This window comes from Nicotiana sylvestris, chromosome 5 (genome assembly GCF_000393655.2).
Source record: "Nicotiana sylvestris chromosome 5, ASM39365v2, whole genome shotgun sequence".
NCBI classification, from domain to species: domain Eukaryota; kingdom Viridiplantae; phylum Streptophyta; class Magnoliopsida; order Solanales; family Solanaceae; genus Nicotiana; species Nicotiana sylvestris.
In genome coordinates, this window is record NC_091061.1 from 162,488,126 (window position 1) to 162,507,944 (window position 19,819).

General features: G+C 40.5%; 2 protein-coding genes across 2 annotated transcripts; both read right to left on the minus strand.

Annotated features, from left to right (window-relative positions):
* Positions 1 to 523: 523 nt before the first annotated feature.
* On the minus strand, positions 524 to 1,994 carry LOC138869592 (uncharacterized). The gene is made up of 2 exons (XM_070147222.1): positions 1,441 to 1,994; positions 524 to 683 (listed from the first exon to the last, which is right to left on the minus strand). Exons 1-2 carry the CDS (start codon positions 1,992 to 1,994, stop codon positions 524 to 526), a joined length of 714 nt encoding a protein of 237 aa, XP_070003323.1.
* A 1,035-nt stretch (positions 1,995 to 3,029) lies between these two features.
* On the minus strand, positions 3,030 to 4,592 carry LOC138869593 (uncharacterized). The gene is made up of 2 exons (XM_070147223.1): positions 3,798 to 4,592; positions 3,030 to 3,665 (listed from the first exon to the last, which is right to left on the minus strand). The coding sequence occupies exons 1-2, from the start codon at positions 4,590 to 4,592 to the stop codon at positions 3,030 to 3,032; spliced, it is 1,431 nt and encodes a 476-aa protein (XP_070003324.1).
* Between the last annotated feature and the right edge of the window lie 15,227 nt (positions 4,593 to 19,819).

The window sequence follows — 19,819 nt, forward strand, 5'->3', positions numbered from 1 at the left end:
TGTCTTCCAACGGTTGATATACTTATTACCGAATAAACTATGTGCAAATAAATAAATAAATATCATATACTACTATGAGAATTAAAAAAACCTGTTTGTCAGCTTTGCTTTCCTCCACCGAAAATTTCAGCCTTCCGCCATCCAAGGTCCACTAAAATTCTTTATTTCTCTTGTACTCTTTTCTTTTCCTTGTTTGTATTTAACTAAGACCATTCCATATTAGGTCTTTTTATGTGGGCCACCAGAATATATATATATATATATATATGCCTACCTCTAATTGTTTTACTATATATATTTTATCCTAACTACTTTATTATCCATCAAATAGATGTAATAATACATTAGACCCACTTACTAATTAATTAAATTTTAAAACTCTTGAGTTAATTTATTTATATAAAATCTTCTGTTATTACATTCTCCCCCACTTAAACAAGCGTTCGTCCTCGAACGAGTTAGAAAGTGTACCTGACATCTCAAACAACTGGGGGTACTTGCTTCGAATGTCTGCTTCGAACTCCTATGTAGCCTCCTCTGTTGGATGGTTACGCCATAATACTTTAACTGACGCATCCTTTTTCGACCTCAGTTGCCTCACTTGCCTATCAAGAATAGCTATCAGACCTTCTTCATAAGTTAAGTTCTCATCAAGCTCCACATCCTCTGGTTGAATCTTATGACTATCATCACGAACATATCATCTAAGCATAGATACATGAAATACGGGATGAAACGCAGACAACCTCGGAGGCAAGGCAAGTTTATATGCCATCGATCTGATTCGATCTAAAATCTCATATGGACCAATATACTTCGGACATAGCTTACCCTTTTGTGCCCAAATCTCATGACTCCTTTCATAGGGGACACCTTCAAAAAGACTTTTTCTCCTTTCATGAACTCCAAATCATGAACTCTCTTATCTGCGTAGGATTTTTGTCTACTTTGAGCTGTCCGAAGTCGTTCTCGTATCAATGCAACTTTCTCCAAAGCTTGTTGAACCAAATCCGGGCCCAATAGTTATGTTTCACCGCGTTCAAACCATCCAACTGGCAACGACACTTACGACCATATAGAGCTTCAAACGGAGCCATCTGTATACTCGACTGATAACTGTTATTATAAGCAAACTATGCTAACGGCAACTGATCGTCCCAATGACCACCAAAATCAATTACACAAGCTCTAAGCATGTCCTCCAAGATCTGAATAACCCGTTCGGACTATCCGTCAGTCTGTGTATGGAAAGTTGTGCTCAACTCAACTTGAGAACCCAAAGACTTTTGAAATGACTTCCAAAACTCAGTAATAAATTGTGCACCCCGATCCGATATTATGGAAATAGGCACACCATGAAGCCGAACTATCTCACGGAGGTATATATCTGCTAGTTGTTCTGCAGTATGAGTAACTCGAACTAGTATGAAATGTGCGTACTTTGTGAGTATGTCCACGATCACCCATACTGAATCATGTCTCTTAAAAGTACGTGGCAACCCAACTACAAAATCCATAGTAATCCTTTCCCACTTCCACTCAGGGATAATCAAACTCTGTATCACACCACATAGTTTTTGATGCTCATATTTTACCTGCTGACAATTTAAGCAACCAGTTACATGTTTCCGAATATCATACTTCATACCTTTCCACCAGTACAATTCACGCAAGTCTTGACACATTTTAGTAGCACCTGGATGGATAGAGTAACGGGAGCTATGAGCCTTTTCAAGAATCAACTGCTTTACATCACCCACCATGGGGATACACAATATACCATGCCGTCGTAACACACCTTCATTATCAGTAGAAAATGACTTAATACCACCATTTTGCGCTCGATCTCGAAGTCTAACTAGAAGGGGATCTTCAAATTGACGAGCCTTGACCTGTCCAACCAAGGATGATTGTGCTACAAAACCCGCAAGTAATCTGCCCGGCAATGTATGATCAATACGCACTCCTCGATTGGCCAATGCCTGAATATCCATAACCATAGGTCGTTCTTGAGCAGTAAATCAGGCCAAGCTACCCATAGACTTTCTACTCAAGGCGTCTGCCACCACATTCGCCTTCCTGGGATGATATAAATAGTAAGATCATAATCTTTAAGTAATTCTAACCATCGTCTCTACCTCAGATTCAGATCTCTTTGCTTGAATATATATTGCTGACTCTTGTGATCAGTATAGATTTCACACGGCTCAAATAAAGATAGTGACGCCAAATCTTAAGTGCAAATACGATTGCAGCTAATTTTAAGTCATGAGTTGGATAATTTTTTTCATGGTTCTTCAGCTATCGAGAAGCATAAGCTACTACCTTGCCATTCTGCATCAGCACACAACCCAAACCGAATCGAGACGCATCACAATAAATGGTAAAACCCCTGCACCTGTAGGTAGTGTCAAAATCGGAGCTGTAGTCAATGCGGTCTTCAATTTTGGAAAACTTTCTTCACACTCATTTGACCACTGAAATGCAACACCCTTCTGAGTCAATCGAGTCAATGGAATAGCTATCTTTTAGAAACCCTCAACAAACCTTCTATAATATCTGGCTAGGCCTAAGAAGCTACGTATCTCTATAGGAGTAGTGGGTCGAAGCCAATCTCGAACTGCCTCTATCTTCCTTGGATCAACTTGAGTCCCATCTCGTGACACCATATGTCACAAAAAGGAAACTATATCCAACCAAAATTCACACTTTGAGAACTTGGCATAAAGCTTTCGCTCTCTAAGTGTCTGTAGCACAACTCTCAGGTGTTGTTCATGTTATGCCTCACTTCGAGAGTAGACCAAAATGTCGTCAATAAATACAATCACAAAATGATCTAAGAATGGCTTGAATACCCTATTCATGAGGTCTATAAATGTTGCGGGGGCATTAGTAAGTCCGAAGGACATCACCAAAAATTCAAAATGCTCGTACCTGGCCCGAAACACTGTCTTGGATATATCCCCGGTCTTAATTCTCGGTTGATGGTAACCCGATCTCAGGTCAATCTTTAAAAAGTGAGTTGAACCCTATAGCTGGTCGAATATATCATCAATACGTGGCAACATATATTTATTCTTAATCGTCACCTTATTCAGCTGCCTGTAATCAATACACATTCTCATTGTGCCATCTTTCTTTTTAACAAATAACACAGGTGCACCCCAAGGTGACACGCTAGGCCTGATTAATCCCTTATCAAGTAGCTCTTGGAGTTGAACCTTTAATTCTCTCAATTTCGCTGGAGCCATACGGTATGGAGGAATAGAGATAGGTTGAGTTCTTGGCACCAAATCAATATTGAACTCAATTTCTCTTGTCAGAGGCAGCCCGGGTAAATCTTCTGGAAACACATCAACAAATTCTCGGACCACTGGAACACTATCAATAGTAACATACTCCAAGTGTGTAACATGAACGGTAGCAATAAAACCCAAACACCCATTATTAATCATTCGATGTGCTTTTACATAGGATATTATCTTTCCCTGAGTCAGAGGAGTTATGCCTTTCCACAGTATACATGGTTCTTCAGGAAAATCAAAACCTATAAGCTTGGAATGACAATCAACTGAAGCATAACATGATGCTAACCAATCCATACCCATAACTACATCAACATCGGACATAGGCAATACTAGTAGATCAACTACGGTGTCCCTACCCTGAATAAATATTACACAGTCTCTATAGACTCTATCCACAGATATAGTCTCCCCCACTGGGGTCACCACAATATAAGGCACATTAAGAGACTCAACTCCTCATTCTAAGTATATGGAAAAAGATGGAGATACATATGAATACGTAGAACCAGGATCAATAAGAGTGTAAGTCCCATAAGAACCGATAGTGACAATACCTGTGACTACTGCATTAGATGCCTTGGCATCTTGTCTAGCCATGGTAAAGAATCTCGGAGGTCCACCCACTCCCTTAGTAGTCTGTGCACCCTGTCGACCCTGTGCACGAGCAACCTGCGGAGCGGATCTAGCTGGTTGAGTCTGATTATGTGTACCTGTAAACATTCTCTGCCGCTGTAGAGTAGCATGGCTAGTAGCAGAATATCCTCTAGGACAATACTTAGCAATATGTCCTTTTTGACCACAAGTAAAACAAGCCCCATCTGTTCCAAAACAACGACCACTGTGATTTCTACCACAATTCGAAGACCTGGGGTGTTGACCTGACTGATATGAGCCATTATCCTTCCTCTGTGTCTGCTGCTGCCGCTGTTTAGCTAGATAAGCACTCCTAGAAGACTGCACCACTGACTCTGACTGAGTAGGTCTGGACTGCCCACGATTAAAACCACTCTTGCCCCCAGATGGAGCTCCACTGAACCCGCCTACGCTATGAGCCTGTTTGCTCTCTTTCTCGGTCCTGTCCCTCTCTGGATAAGACTCATAACGGAGAGCAGTATCCACTACCTCTTCGTACGAACGACCTCGAACATCCCTAACCACAGGATCCCGATAACGATGCTCAAGCCCATCTACGAAACTCCTCACCTTCTCATGCTCATCTGCAACTAGAAAAGGTGCATAACTAGCTAAGTAAGTGAACTTAGCTTCATACTCCGTAATTGTCATACTGCCCTAGCGCAGTTGCTCGAACTGACGTCTCATGTTGGTCTCGCTTGCTTAGTGGGACAAACCAATCCATAAACATAGTTGAAAACTCTGACCAAGTAATAGGTGGCAAACCTACTCGTCTACCTCTCTAAACTGAATTCCACCATGACTCTGCAGATCCTGAAAATATAAAAGTAGCAAATTTTACCCCTCGAGTCTCCTTCAGCCCCAAAGTAGATAATATCTTCTGACTACGCTGAATAAACTTCTGGGGCTCAATAGAATCCTGTGTAGCATCGAACTCTGGTGGCTTAAGATCTATGAAATTCTTAAGATCCTTAGACTGCCCTGTATTTGCAACTGGCTGAACGACCTGTTGAGGGGCTATCTGAAGAGCTGCAACATTCAACTGAACTTGTGCTTGCACCTACGAAGTAGTCTAGGGAGCTGGAAGTCCACCCTGAGTAGGCATTAACGCCTCTAACACATTCAACAACCTTTCCACTGCATCTGCAGGTAAGGTAATAATAGGCAAATCAACTGGGACTGATGGTGGAGAATCATGAACCATTTGTTCTTTCACTCGATTTGGCATGGTAGCTTGGGATTGACCCGTGTTCACAACTTCAGGTTGATGAGCGGCCTGTCTACTAGTCTGAGCTCTAGTTTGATGAGCCCCAACTTGATCACCACCTCGGGTAGTACCCCGTCCAGCACCACGTCTAGCAGATGAAGGTGTGTGTGTCCTAGTCATCTGCGAACTAAACAATCCAAAGTCAAACTCAAGTAATCTCAACGCACTATCAAGGAATGAAAGAACGGAAAACATCCTAAATGCTTAGTAGCCTCAAGATCATAAGTATGGGCACCTACATACCCATGAACAAGACTCTACCAAACACTGCTCCATGACCCGGGACTTAAAGTCTGGCTCTGATACCAACTTTGTCAGGTCCCAAACTACCTCTTAGACGTAACTGACACCCAGCTAACACCGCCTGCCAGGAGAACCTCTTTTCTCTAACATTTAACCATTTACACACAAACACTGAGAGAAAAAGTACAGGCCTAAAGTATTATTGATAATTAAAGAGGTAATGATTACCGCTCAATACCTTAGTCAATTGATAGAAAAACCAACAAACACTCAAATAATCAAACTCCATCCCAAATCCCACGCTAAGACCATGGAGCATCAAACAGAGTAATATGAGTTTTATTGACGGGTATGCAAACCTCCAAAAAAGAAATAACTAACACGAACTAAGCAAGTCCAAAACGAAGCCTCCATGAACAATGCGGTGGCTCACCTTAGCAATAGGATCCACTCGAACAAACTCATCAGCCACTAACTTTATCTCCCGCAACAGTATCTGCATAGAGATACAGGTAAGGAGAGAGTTATACGTAAATATGACCCAGTAAGATCCTCGACCCGCCACTTTAAATACCTCTGGAACAAGTGTTAGAAACAAACACACTGCAACATGAATGATATAGTAAATATGATAATTATACAATAACTCAATATAAGTGTATCAACAAAGTTATTAAGAATTAACCAACTAGGATACCTACTAAGGACTTATCATAATTGCAGTGAAAGAAATTTACCAACACACCTACGAGTCCACCACTGCACCATAATGCCTCAAATATGTAACAGAGCATATACAATGCTCGAGTGATGTACAAAGGCATACACAATGCCCCAATATCATGGCGCACAGCCGTATCAAACTCAACATTATGGCGCACAGCCGTATCAAACTCAACATCATGGCGCATAGCTGTATCAAACTCAACATCATGGCGTGCAGCCGTATCAAACTCAACATCATGGCGCGCAGTCGTATCAAACTCAATATCATGGTGCACAGCCGTATCAAACTCAATATCATGGCTCACAGCCAAATCAAACTATAAGACTCAACCTCATGGCTCACAGCCGTATCACACTATCAAACTTATAAAATAATATTTTTTCTTCATAAAATAATATATTTGCGGCTAGTTTAAGACCACTGACTCTGCCAAGAGCACGCTTGTCCCAACACATTGACCAGGCAGAGAAAACACACTTTCAAAACGGGTTTTAGAAAAGCAAGTATCTAATCTTAAAGTCTCACTTACCTCGCTAACGAGAAGTTCCCCAACCTTGCAACGACTAGAATATCAACCAAATGGCCTCCAATGGCCGTAATCTATCCAAAATATTGAATAACACGTCCTAATTAGTCTAGGAGAATAATTTGCATAATTTAAGGACAGGTAATAATAAAAGTCGACCTCCAGTCCAATTAATAAAACTCCGTATACAATTCGTTAAACACAGAATGTGAAAGAAAATACCTAAACCGTGTTAGGCTACATAATACATTACAGTGTTAATCCACCCAACCTTCTTTTTACAATTCTTAATCATTTTCCAATCATTGAACCTAATTATGAAATCATGATTAAATTTTCAAATTCCTTACACTTAATCTTTAAAAGCTCATAGTCACTGCAAAATCATGGTCCGAATTTAAAATCAGAGAACGAACTGAAGAGTAATTAATTGTTCTCTATATCAGTTTTAAAATCCCATGTATATTATGTCTAATTCACTACTATTTAATCATTACACAATTATTAGGATCCAATCACTAGATAATTATTATTCCCAAAATATAAAGAACAAACTCCATAACAGAACATCAATTTTCTTCCCCCCATGGCAATATAGCTTTTTGTACCAAGTTTCAAGCAATCACTGTTATATAATTTCCTTTGTCTTCAAAATATTGATATACTTGTTACCGAATAAACTATGTGCAAATAAATAAATAAATAAATAAATATTATATACTACTATGAGAATTAAAAAAACCTGTTTGTCAGCTTTGCTATCCTCCTCCGAAAATTTGAGTCTTCCGCCGTCCAAGGTCCACTAAAATTCTTTATTTCTCTTGTACTCTTTTCTTTTCCTTGTTTGTATTTAACTAAGACTACTCCATATTAGGTCTTTTCATATGGGCCTCCAGAATATATATATATATATATATATATATATATATAATTTTTTTATTATATATATTTTATCCCAACTAGTTTATTATCCATCAAATAGATGTAATAATACATTAGACCCACTTACTAATTAATTAAATTTTAAAACTCTTGATTTAATTTATTTATATAAAATTTTCGGTTATTACAGTAATGAAAACTGAACTTCAATTACTTTACACCCTTTAGGCATGATATCTAATTATAAAGTTGATTTTAACCCTATAGGCGTGATCTCTATTATTAAATCCATTTAGATCCTATAGACATAGTTTCTAATTATGTGAAAGTAAAATATGCAAAATTTATTTTAAACCATAGCAGATCTTATAGGCATGTTATCTAACATACCATATTTGAATCAAAATAGACCTTATAGGTATGTTATCTACCAATTTACCCACAATATACGGCTACCCACCCTTTTTCACTAATCACCCTGACATTGTTTACAAATTATTACAGACCAAATGATTGAATGACAAAAGAAGTCCAGAAATAAGAAACTACAACCAAAGGAAGCCTGATCTTGACTTCCTCTCTGAGTTATGTAATGAACCACTTCAATGCCAATATTTCAAAGTCTTTCTCATACCTGGGTGTGTCAAAGTTCCCTAAGGACCTCAAAGGATCCCGGGCAGTGCTCACACCCATATTTGCATAACCAGACAGAATGAGTGCAGTGTGGAAGGGCCAGCCCTTATGTGTCCAAGTTCAGAGGGAGCTCAAGGGTCCCAATGCAAGGCTCACACAAGAGGGGCAGAACCTAGATTCTAAGAATATAGTGAAAGTGCAGAACACATGTTGAAAGAGATTTATTTAAAAAGTTGGAATGATAGTCCATTTTGAAAGCAATTAGTAACAGAGGTGATTAAAATCAATTGCAGTAGTAAAACTCACAACTACATAGAATCAGTAGTCATACAAAGGGGTCAAGGGATTTTGGGGATACATTATCTGTAAGCACATAACCCCAGCAGGAGTCTGGTTTGGTCATGCACAACAATAGTTGATGCTGGCATGGTCACAAACCAGCCAAAAGAACACAAACACATAGAGGGGATATGGGGGTTTGGGATTCATAAGACAGCAAGTATACAACAAGTGACTGACAGAGCACACACATAGGGGAGCATTAATCTTAGGGGGAAGAGAGCATATTACAGCATGCTAAAAATGTAACTTGACTGTAGAAAGATAAGCAGAAGTAGGCAAGAGTGAAATAAATGGAAGCAACTAAAGAAACATGTTGTTATTGAGGCTTTAAAAATTAACTAGGACATACCAGTAGAAAAGCAAATTGCAGAAAGGATAAGTAAGAAGGATTCCACAGTCTAGCCTTGGCTTTTAGCCGGCTAGACAAAGAAATAACACAAGTAGTAGTAGAGAAAGAGAGAGTTTTGAGTGTAGGTGTGTGTTCTGAACTCAAATTGTTCGTGTGTTTCAAGAAGAGAGGATATGGTATTTATAGCTTTGAAAACGAGTAAAGAATAATGTAAAAAGTAAGGTTTTAATACAGACATGAAAACAATCACAATCACAATCAATCAATACAAGTACTTCCCTTTAAAATTACTGCTCAAACGGATACTAACAGGGTAAAATAAAGGAAAGAAATCAATTTGGGACAGATTGATTCTTGCCATATAAGGGGGCAGTAAAAGTATGAAGTAAATAATTGAGTCTAAGTACAAAATATGCTTAATTTTGGGAAATGATTCAGCAAGGTAAAACATCACAGTAATTAAGGAAGTGAATCAATCAATTTTAAACAAATGAGTAAAAATTAGGGTTTATAAGAGAACCATTTGCAATCAGTCGTAATATTGAGGAAATCAAGAATAATCAAGAAAGAATCATGACTCTGCACTTCAGCATATAAATAGAATGAACAGAAATATCAGACATGCAAGGCCAAACACATTGGCAAAAGAAACAACTGGATGCATACAAACATGTAGTAGTAACAAGAGTAAGCTAGGGCTCAGTAGTCAACCAAGTCAAATAGTTAGGGCTCACACGTAGAGCCAAAGTGAAGAAACCAGTCCAACAGGTAAAGAGAGTCAGAAACAAGTAAAGATCTCATAGTAACAAGTGAGGAAAACCTTTTTAAGAAATTAGGGTTTTCACAATAGTAAGAACTCAGAATCAGATAAGTCAAACAGGGAAGAGGATTCAAACACAAAGAGCTTAATCAAAACAAGTATACACACAGACAAACAAAGGCATCTTCAGAACTCGGATAAAACTAAAACACTTAGGGTTTTTAACACGAAGAACTAGATGGAAGAAAAAATATAAGCAAATCATTAAAACAAAGTAAAACATTACTGAAAAATCGGAGAAGAGATCTTTGAAAAGAGTCTAAGAAACCCTATTTTGAAAACGAAGAGTCACTTTGAAAGAAAATCGAAAACCCTTTTTTGGTCTCCTATGGCTCCTAGTTGTTTGTTTTCATGATTTCATGGACAGATCTCAAAAGATCTAGTCTAGTCTTGGCTCGACTTCTATCCATGGCCTCTTTCCGGCCATCCATGGCTGTTCAAGTCAGATCCTTGACTTTTCCGGCTAGATCGGTAACTTTTCAAAGTCTTTCTCACTTTTTCTAGGTTCTCTGAAACCCTAGCTTTAAGAGCTTTCCGATTTTCTTTTAGATCTGTCTTAGATCTGTGCATGTTATGAACTTCTTGGTGTTTTCTCAAAGGTTCTTCGATTTTCCCTCAAAGTGACTCTTTGTTTTCAAATTAGGGTTTCTTAAACTTTTTTTAAAAGATCTCTCCTTCGATTTTCGATGTTGTTTTATGATTTAACTATGTTTAAACGGTTTGTTCATGTTGTTCTTGTTCTTCTACCTAGTTCATCGTGTTAAAACCCTAGGTATTTTTGGTTTTATCCAGGTTTTAAAGCTGTCTTTGTTTGTTTGTATGAATACTTGTTTCGATTAAGTTCTTTTTGTTTGGATCATCTTCTTTGTAGATTGATTCAGAGTTCTTACCATTTTTTAACTCGACTGTTGTTAAAACCCTAATTTCTTAAAAGGGTTTTCCTCACTCATTACTGTGAGTTTAAAGGTTTCTTTAATTATTTCTGACCTTCTTAGCGGTTAGTTTGGTTTTTTCACTTTGGTTCTATGTGACTACTCGACTTTATTGACTACTGTGCTTTGAGTAGGTTTCTTTTACTACTGAATCCTAGCCTACTCTTGCTACTACTGTATGTTTGTGTTGCTTCTTCTGGCAATATGGTTGGTCTTGCATGTCTGATACTATTGTTCATTCTTCTCTATTTATATGGCAAGGTGCAGAATCATGATTCTTTCTTGATTGATCTTGATTTCCTCAAGTTACGACTGATTGCAAATATTTTCTCATAAACCCCTGGTTTCACTCATTTTGTTTAAATGGATTGATTCCTTTCCTTTGCTGAACCCGTTCCCCAATTAAGTATATTTTGTACTTAGACTCAATTATTTACTCTATACTTTTAATATCCCCTATATGGTCAAAAATCAATCTTTCTCAAATTATTTTTCTTTCCTTAATTATTCCTGTCAGTATCCGTTTGAAAACTAATTCCTTAATTAAAGAAAAGTACTTGTATTAATTGATTCTGATTGTGATTATTTCCATGTTTGTGTTAAAACTTTACTTGTTACCTTATTTTTCTACTCATTTTCAAAGTTATAAATACCCTACCCTCTCTTCTCTTAAGACACGAACTACTGAGTTCAGAACACACACTTACACACTCAAAACTCTCTCTTTCTCTACTACTACTTGTGCCACTGCTTTGTCTAGTCGGCTGAAAGCCAAGGCTATATTGTGGAATCCTACTTGCTTTACCTTTTTGTACCTTGCTTTCTCTACCGGTATGTCCTAGTTTAATGTTAAAGCTTCAACAACAACATGCTTCTTTAATTTATTTCAGCTTCTTTCATTTTTTGTCTACTCTTGCTTGTGGTTCTGTTAAGATGAATTATTAGCATGCTATAATGTATACCCTTCCCCTTTAGATTAATGCACTTCCCCTATGTGTGTTTCAAGGCATACTCTATCAGTTGCTTATTGTGTACTTGCCATCCCAAGTCTTTATCCCTTCAATGTGCTTATATTCTTTCTGACTAGCATGTGATCATGCCAGTATCAGTTATTGCTATGCATGTCCAACTAGTCCTAAGACCCTTGGGGGGGTTATGTGTTTACAATCAAATGTATGTGTGTCCCAAACCCCTTGAACACCTTTGTATGACTACTGATTCTGTGTGTGATCACATCTTGGGAGTTTGAGTTTTTTTTACTACTACAACTGCTTTCAATCACCTCTGTCACTGATTACTTTCAAACTGGACTTACCAGTCCAGTTTTTAAAACAAACTCTTTTTCAAACTATATCAAGCACTCTTACCTACTCTTAGAATCTAGGTTCTGCCCCTTTTGTGTGAGCCTTGCCTTGGGACCTTTGAGTTCCCACTGAACTTGGACACATAAGAGCTGGCCCTTCCATACTGCACACATTCTGTTTGGTTATGCAAATCTAGGTGTGAGCACTGCTCGGGATCCTTTGAGGTCCTTAGGGAACTCTGACACACTCAGATATGAGAAAGGCTTTGGAACAATATTGGCTTTTGAGGTGGTTCATTACATAACTCAGAGAGGAAGTCAAGATCAGGCTTCCTATGGTTGTAACTTCTTATTTTTACACTTCTTTTTTTGTAATTCAATCAATTGGTCTGTAAAAATTTGTAAACAATTATGGGGTTGGCTAATGAAAAGGGAAGGGGTGAATATGCATGCTTTAGCTATCAAAAGGGTAGAAAGCATGTTACTAGGTTTACATTCCTACTTGAGCAATAGAAACATGTCATGACCCAAATCCCCGCACCCGGTCGTGATGGCGCCTCTCGTGAAGACAAGGCCAGCAAGACCAAAACAGAACACCTCTTTTAAACAGTTAACCATCATAAATAGTAGTAACATATAATATAATGCTCATAAATTGTGGAATTTAACGATAATAACAGCAGGAACCATCCCGACACAGCCCAAACCGGGGTGTCACAAGTCATGAGCTACTACAGAATCTGCTATAGGTCTACAAAGTACGGAATCCGATACAACAGACTGAAGAAAACATAAATGATAGAGGATAAGAGAGACAAGGGGCTGCAGACGTCAACAACTACCTCGTAACTCCAAATCACTACCTAGCCTGGAAGAAATCAACGCTCAGGTACGGACTCTGCTATACCTGAATCTCGAACTGGTTAATTCTCTAGCTCGCGACGCCTTTGCCCCTCGAATTGGCCTCCACGCGCGTCGAATCTATCCAAAATCAGAACGAATACGTCACAATATGCTAAGGGAACAAAGCCCAAGCAAAAATATTCGAAAAATATCAAAAATCTCGAAATTAGCAAAACCCGAGCCCCGAGCCCACGTCTCGAAATCGAGTACAATTTACATTTTCAGAATCCTCATACCCTCACGAGTCCAACCATACAAAAATTATCCAATTACGATACCATTTGGTCCTTCAAATCATCATTTTACATTTTTGAAAGGTTCCACAATTTTCTTCCCAAATTCCATCTCAAATCACGAATTAAATGATGAATTTAGTGATAGATTTATGTATTCTAGCCAAATCTGATATAAAATCACTTACCCCAACCAATTTCTTGAAAAGCCTTCAAAAAATCGCCAAAATCCGAGCTCTCTAGGTCAAAATATCAAATAAAACCCAAAACCTCTTATTTATAGAGTACCCCTCGGATTCCGACACCGCTGACCGCACAAAAATGACCGCGATCCGTGCAAAACCAGCGGGGGCCGCGCAAAAATGACCGCGGCCGTGCAGGTCTTGCTCTGCAGGGACAGGCTTTAGTATTTTGTCCATACCTTTCACTAATGATGTCCAAATTGCGATATCTTTAACTTTATAAAAACTAGACACGAAGGGCTACAACTTTTGTTTTTGAATCACCTCAAAATTCCTTGTGGATCAAACGATATGATCTTCCGAAGTAGGACCAGCAACCTGCAGGTCTTCATTTCGCGCGGACCGCGCACTTGACCGTGCACCCGCGCCCAGCAAAAAAAGGGCCGCGCCCCGCGCGCCAATGACTGCCCCATCCATTTTATAAGTTCCGGGATGTCCGTACTCGCTCAAAACTCACCCGAGGCCCCCGGGACCTCAACCAAAAGCACCAACGCATCCTAAAACATTTTTCAACCTCGTTCCAATCATCAAAACACTTCAACAACACCAAAAACCATCAAATTACCTCAAATTCGAGCCTAAGTTCTTCTAAAACTTCCAAAACACTAATTCGATCAAAAACCGAACCAAATCACGTCCGAATGACCTGAAATTTTTCACACATATCCCAAATCACTTAACGGAGCTACAGCAACTCTCGGAATTCCATTCCGACCCTCAGATCAAAATCTCACCTATCAACCAGAAGTCGCCAAAATACTAACTTCGCCAATTTAAGCCTAATTCTACACCGGACCTCCAAAATTACTTTCGGTCACACTCCTAAGTCACAAATTATCCCCCGAAGCTAACCGAATCACCGGAAATCACATCCGAGCCCTCTAACTCAATAGTCAACATCCGGTTTACTTTTCCAAAATAAGCCTTCCTTAAAGAGACAGTGTCTCATTTCCTATCAAAACCAATCCGATTTAACTCTAACACACCGAATACCGATAACGAAATATGAAGAAGCATAAAATGGGAAAAACGAAGCGGTTCTCAAGAGACGACGGGTTGGGTTGTCATATCCTCCCTAACTTAAACAAATGCTCGTCCTCGAGCGTACCCAGAGTTATCCTAGAAGCCAACCAATAGCTGAATGACCTTACCAAGAATATACCCGGGGGTGATCCCACGTCACCCTATCTCGCATAGGTCCGATAACACAACATAGCTGAAATTTCACAATCCATCTAGTCCATAAACCATAGAACCACATTGCACTTTCCGAAATCATACACAAGATCCGATCCTCACATCTATACTCAGAATAGGCCTGAACCAGCTGTAATAACCCTCAATAATATGATATACTACATAACCCAAACACTCAAAACAATAACTTTTATTCACAGCAGTTGCCCACAGTGCCCGAATACCGATAAGAAACCTCTTATCAACTAAGGTCTTATTCCAACACTTTCATATACTGCCAACGATACATAAAACACGCAACAAACCATAACCATTTCTCAGATCAACCAGTCATGAAGCCACTTCCCTTTTGACTAATACCACAATAGGTTTCTGAGCCGAACCTCGATATTATCCTTCTAACAAGCTGAAATCAAATCTGATCGTATTCATTAATGACCCCAACGATCACCTCGAATCCAACACACCACTCTGGTGATATGACACCTCAATACATGCCTAAGCCACAACTTGCATAATACACGCACCAATAACAAACAGTATGAACATACTTAAATTATAAAAAATGACTCAAACGAAAGAGCTGTACCTCAAGCTCATCAATACCATCACAACACAAGGCTGAGACCCTGTCTCACATCATATAAATAGAACACTGAATCCATCCCAAATGGTCATATCTCCACGTGGCATCGCTACAACGCGCGATCCTATTCAATCACTGTTATACATGAAACACCTCCAGTCACTATGCTCAAAATCGACAGCCACGCACAATTTGATGTTTGAAACCAAAGTAGATCATTACACCCACGGTGAAACAAGTAGCATATACTATGCAAACCCGATAGGACGTAACCGGTATGCCATCCACTGAGCAACACCCAATTATTCTTCCGCTCGACTTCCACTATGAACCCCAACAGAATCGCACCATATGTGCCCATAACCAACAAATCATAATGTCCCGCAACACAGAAGGCAACTCATGGACCTCCCGACCACTCATAAGCTCAATAACGGTCGAGTCAACCTAACCCTCAACGATACAATTCGGAGCCAACCGAGTCGACTCAAACTAGAACATGCATCCACATTAGCCTGCCAATGAACTCCTTACCGAGGAAGCCGGAAGCTGCTTCTTCCACTACCATAACTCATGCCGGAGTCATACGATACAGTGCCCGACACCAAATCAATACCGAAATCCACAACTCCGTCCGACGACATGCCCGGCCACAAGAAACACATTCGAAAAGTCCCTCAACATCAGAACTGAATCAATGATGGCAACCTCTGCACTGACATCCATCACGAGGCCCAAATAAGAAAAGCAACCCTTCCCAGCCGTCCACTGGTTCTTCGAATCATAAACCACTCTACTAAAGCATACTCTGACGCACCTCGCCACTCACCTTGTGGTATTTCCGGCATAGCCCATAGCGCAATAATCCATAATAACCCAACACTAAGAAATCCAGTCTAAACCCCGATATCATATCCAAAATCTGATATACCAAACAAGAAATGGTCCACTCGGGCCCCCAAATCCCGATAGCCATTGCACACGATCCACAATCACAACATATCCTGAATATGAGAACTTCCGTTTTCAAATCCATGCGGCACATGAATCACCACATCATATCCTAATTTCGCCGTCCGAAAGCATACCACACCTTAATACTCAATAATTCCACGATAGACTCTAAAATTTCCCTGTACTACCAAGCCAACCCGAATATCACCAGTCATCTAACAAGAAAGTGCTGCAATACCACCGAAGTGCCATCCATTTAATCACATTGCCCTTTTTCTGAAACATATACTCTCGTCAAATCACTTTCAAATAGTAGTACCATTTTCCTTGATTATCTGAGGCTACCCACTGCCTAAGTGTTTTATGAGCTTCCTTTTTGAACTAAACTGTAACCTAACACATGCAAGCCTCGGTCCTCCACAACATACCACATATAACATACCATCCGAGAATACATGAAAACCTTACCTTCTTTCCGGGCCACAGACATCTATGCACTCCACTAGTCAAGAACTTCCATCGATCCCATCTAAAAGAAAAATCATTACACATCCCATGTCTCTCATATTCGTAGAAAATGTACCTCTTCAACCACGGTAGAAATCAACAAGAACTCTCTCGATTCCGTTTGCATAAATTAAACTGCCAGGACGGAATCCTTCTAACTCGACCAAGCTAAGCAAGCCAACAAAACCCAAGAGCATTGCTACAAAATACTTGTACGAACTCATTACCTCGAACACATACCAGGAATTAATCATACCTCTACCATGCCGATCCGGTCTACTATCAAGCTTCTCCATCTATCTAAATTTCCTTCTGATTCATATTCAACTTGATATTTCTCCTTGATGTAGCACCACAATTCCTCAACCCAGGCTTACCACACGAGACCCAAGCACAAGACCACACCGTCTAAGACCCATAAGCCATTGAATCCTCTATCAATTATTTCCAGATACACCACGTTCCAACATACTTCACTCCGAAGAACTTCCTGCAAATCTAAATCCGTTACCTTTACTTTCTAGATACTAATACATAGAATCCCATAATTAACATAAAAAATACCACAAGTCTTGACCTCTTCCAATGGAGACTCGGTTCCTAATCACATATGCTACTTTAAGATACCCCATTGTTACATGTGGTATAGTAAAACTAGCAGGTAAAGCCCTGCATCAATAGACGACCAATGACATTCTTAGTCTAACTCCTAACTGGCTAGTCTCACTCTATTGTGCTGTAGAAATATTCACAACTTTCCCCTAACCTACAACCTTAATGCTCGACCTCCATAATTCCCTGTCAAGGGCCATGTCCTCAGTAATCCTAAGTCGCGCCATGTCCTGTCTGATCACCTCTCCCCAATACTTCTTAGGTCGCCCTCTACCTCTCCGCGTGCCCACTACAGCCAGTCGCTCACACCTCCTCACCGGTGCATCAGTGCTCCTCCTCTGAATGTGCCCGAACCATCTGAGTCTTACTTCCCGCATCTTGTCCTCCATGGGGGCCACACCCACCTTCTCTCGAATATCTTCATTCCTAATCTTATCCATCCTTGTATGCCCGCACATCCACCTCAACATCCTCATCTCTGCTACTTTCATCTTCTGGGTGTGTGAGTTCTTTACCGGCCAACATTCAGTTCCATACAACATGGCAGGCCTAACCACTGCTCTATAAAACTTACCTTTTAGTAACGGTGGCACTTTCTTGTCACACAAGACTCCCGACGCTAACCTCCACTTCATCCACCCCACCCCTATACGGTGTGTGACATCCTCGTCAATCTCCCCGATCCCCTGAATAACCGATCCAAGGTACTTGAAACTACCTTTCTTGGGAATGACTTGAGAGTCAAGCCTCACTTCAACTCCCGCTTCCGTCGGCTCAACTCCAAATTTGCACTCGAGGTATTCCGTCTTCGTCCTACTCAACTTGAAACCTTTAGACTCAAGAGCATGTCTCCAAATCTCTAGCCTCTCGTTGACGCCGCCTCTTGTCTCGTCAATTAGAATAATGTCATCAGCAAATAGCATGCACCATGGAACCTCCCCTTGAATATGATGAGTCAGTGCATCCATCACCAGGGCAAATAGGAATGGGCTGAGCGCAGACCCTTGGTGCAACCCCGTAATAACTGGAAAGTGTTCAGAGTCGCCTCCTACTGTCCTAACCCGAGTCTTAGCTCCATCATACATGTCTTTAATCACCCTAATATAGTTACTCGGGACCCCTTTATCCTCTAAGCAGCTCCATAAGACCTTCCTAGGAACCTTATCGTACGCTTTCTCCAGATCAATAAACACCATGTGGAGATCCTTCTTCTTATCTCTGTACTGTTCCACCATCCTCCTAATAAGGTGGATAGCTTCTGTGGTAGATCGTCCCGGCATGAACCCGAACTGGTTGTCTGAAATAGACACCGTCCTTCGCACTCTCATTTCTACCACTCTCTCCCAAACTTTCATGGTATGACTTAGTAATTTGATGCCCCTATAGTTGTTACAGCTCTGGACATCACCTTTGTTCTTATACAACGGGACCATTGTACTCCACCTCCACTCTTCAGGCATTCTATTAGTCTTGAATATAACACTAAACAATGCAGTAAGCCATTCCAAGCCTGCTCTACCCACATACCTCCACAGTTCAACCGGAATTTCGTCTGGCCCGGTAGCTCTGCCCCTTCTCATCTTACGCATTGCCTCCATGACTTCATCGATCTCAATGTCCCTACAATTACTTACTTCATGGTGACTGTCGGCATTCCTCGATTCCCCAAGTATAATATCCTGATCCCCTTCTTCACTTAGAAGTTTATGAAAGTAGGTCTGCCACCTCCTCTTAATCTGGTCATCTCCCATCAAAACTTTGCCGTCATCATCTTTTATGCACCTCACTTGGTCCAGATCCCGAGTTGTCCTCTCTCTCGCCTTAGCGAGTCGGAATAACTTCTTCTCCCCACCTTTGTTCCTTAGCTCCTCATACAGACGAGCAAAAGCTGTCGTTTTAGCCTCTGTCACTACCATCTTCGCCTCCTTCCTAGCTACCTTATACCTTTAACTGTTCTCTCTCTTCTCCTCCTCGTCAGTGCTCCCTACTAACCTTAGATAAGCCGTCTTCTTTGCTTCCAGTTTACCTTGGACAACTGCATTCCACCACCAATCTCATTTGTGTCCACCATAGTGACCCGTAGATATCCCTAACACCTCTCTCGCCGCCTTTCTTATACAGTTCGCCGTTGTTGACCACATTGTGTTCGCGTCCCCACTACTTTTCCAAGCTTCCATTGCCGATAACCTTCCTTCCAACTCTTTAGTTTTATCCTTAGTTAAGGCACCCCACCTAATCCTGGGGCGTCCTTGTACTGACCTCTTCTTCCTCCTTATCCTAATACAAATGTCCATCACCAAAAGCCTATGCTGCGTTGAGAGGGTCTCACCTGGGATAACCTTGCAGTCCTCGCACAACCTTCTGTCGCATCTCCTGAGGAGTAGATAGTCAATCTGAGTCTTCGCCACCGAACTTTGGTAAGTAACCAAATGTTCATCCCGCTTCGTAAAACTCGAGTTTGCAATGACTAGATCGAAAGCCTTGGCAAAGTCCAACAGCGCAATGCCCCCTCCGTTCCGCTCTCCGAAACCAAATCCGCCATGCACCTCAGTGTACCCACCTGCAGATAACCCAATATGACCATTGAAATCTCCTCCTATGAATAACCTCTCAGAAGGCG

What these genes read in the sequence shown, in the direction of transcription:
- LOC138869593 (XM_070147223.1), bottom strand. Translation starts at nt 4,592, where the DNA reads ATGACAATTACGGAGTATGAAGCTAAGTTCACTTACTTAGCTAGTTAT. An exon ending in CTGGTTCTACGTATTCATAT is followed by an intron (nt 3,666 to 3,797) that starts GTATCTCCATCT and finishes ATATTTATTCAG; the next exon opens with GGTAGGGACACCGTAGTTGA.
- LOC138869592 (XM_070147222.1), bottom strand. Translation starts at nt 1,994, where the DNA reads ATGGATATTCAGGCATTGGCCAATCGAGGAGTGCGTATTGATCATACA. An exon ending in ATCGTGGACATACTCACAAA is followed by an intron (nt 684 to 1,440) that starts GTACGCACATTT and finishes TCGTGATGATAG; the next exon opens with TCATAAGATTCAACCAGAGG.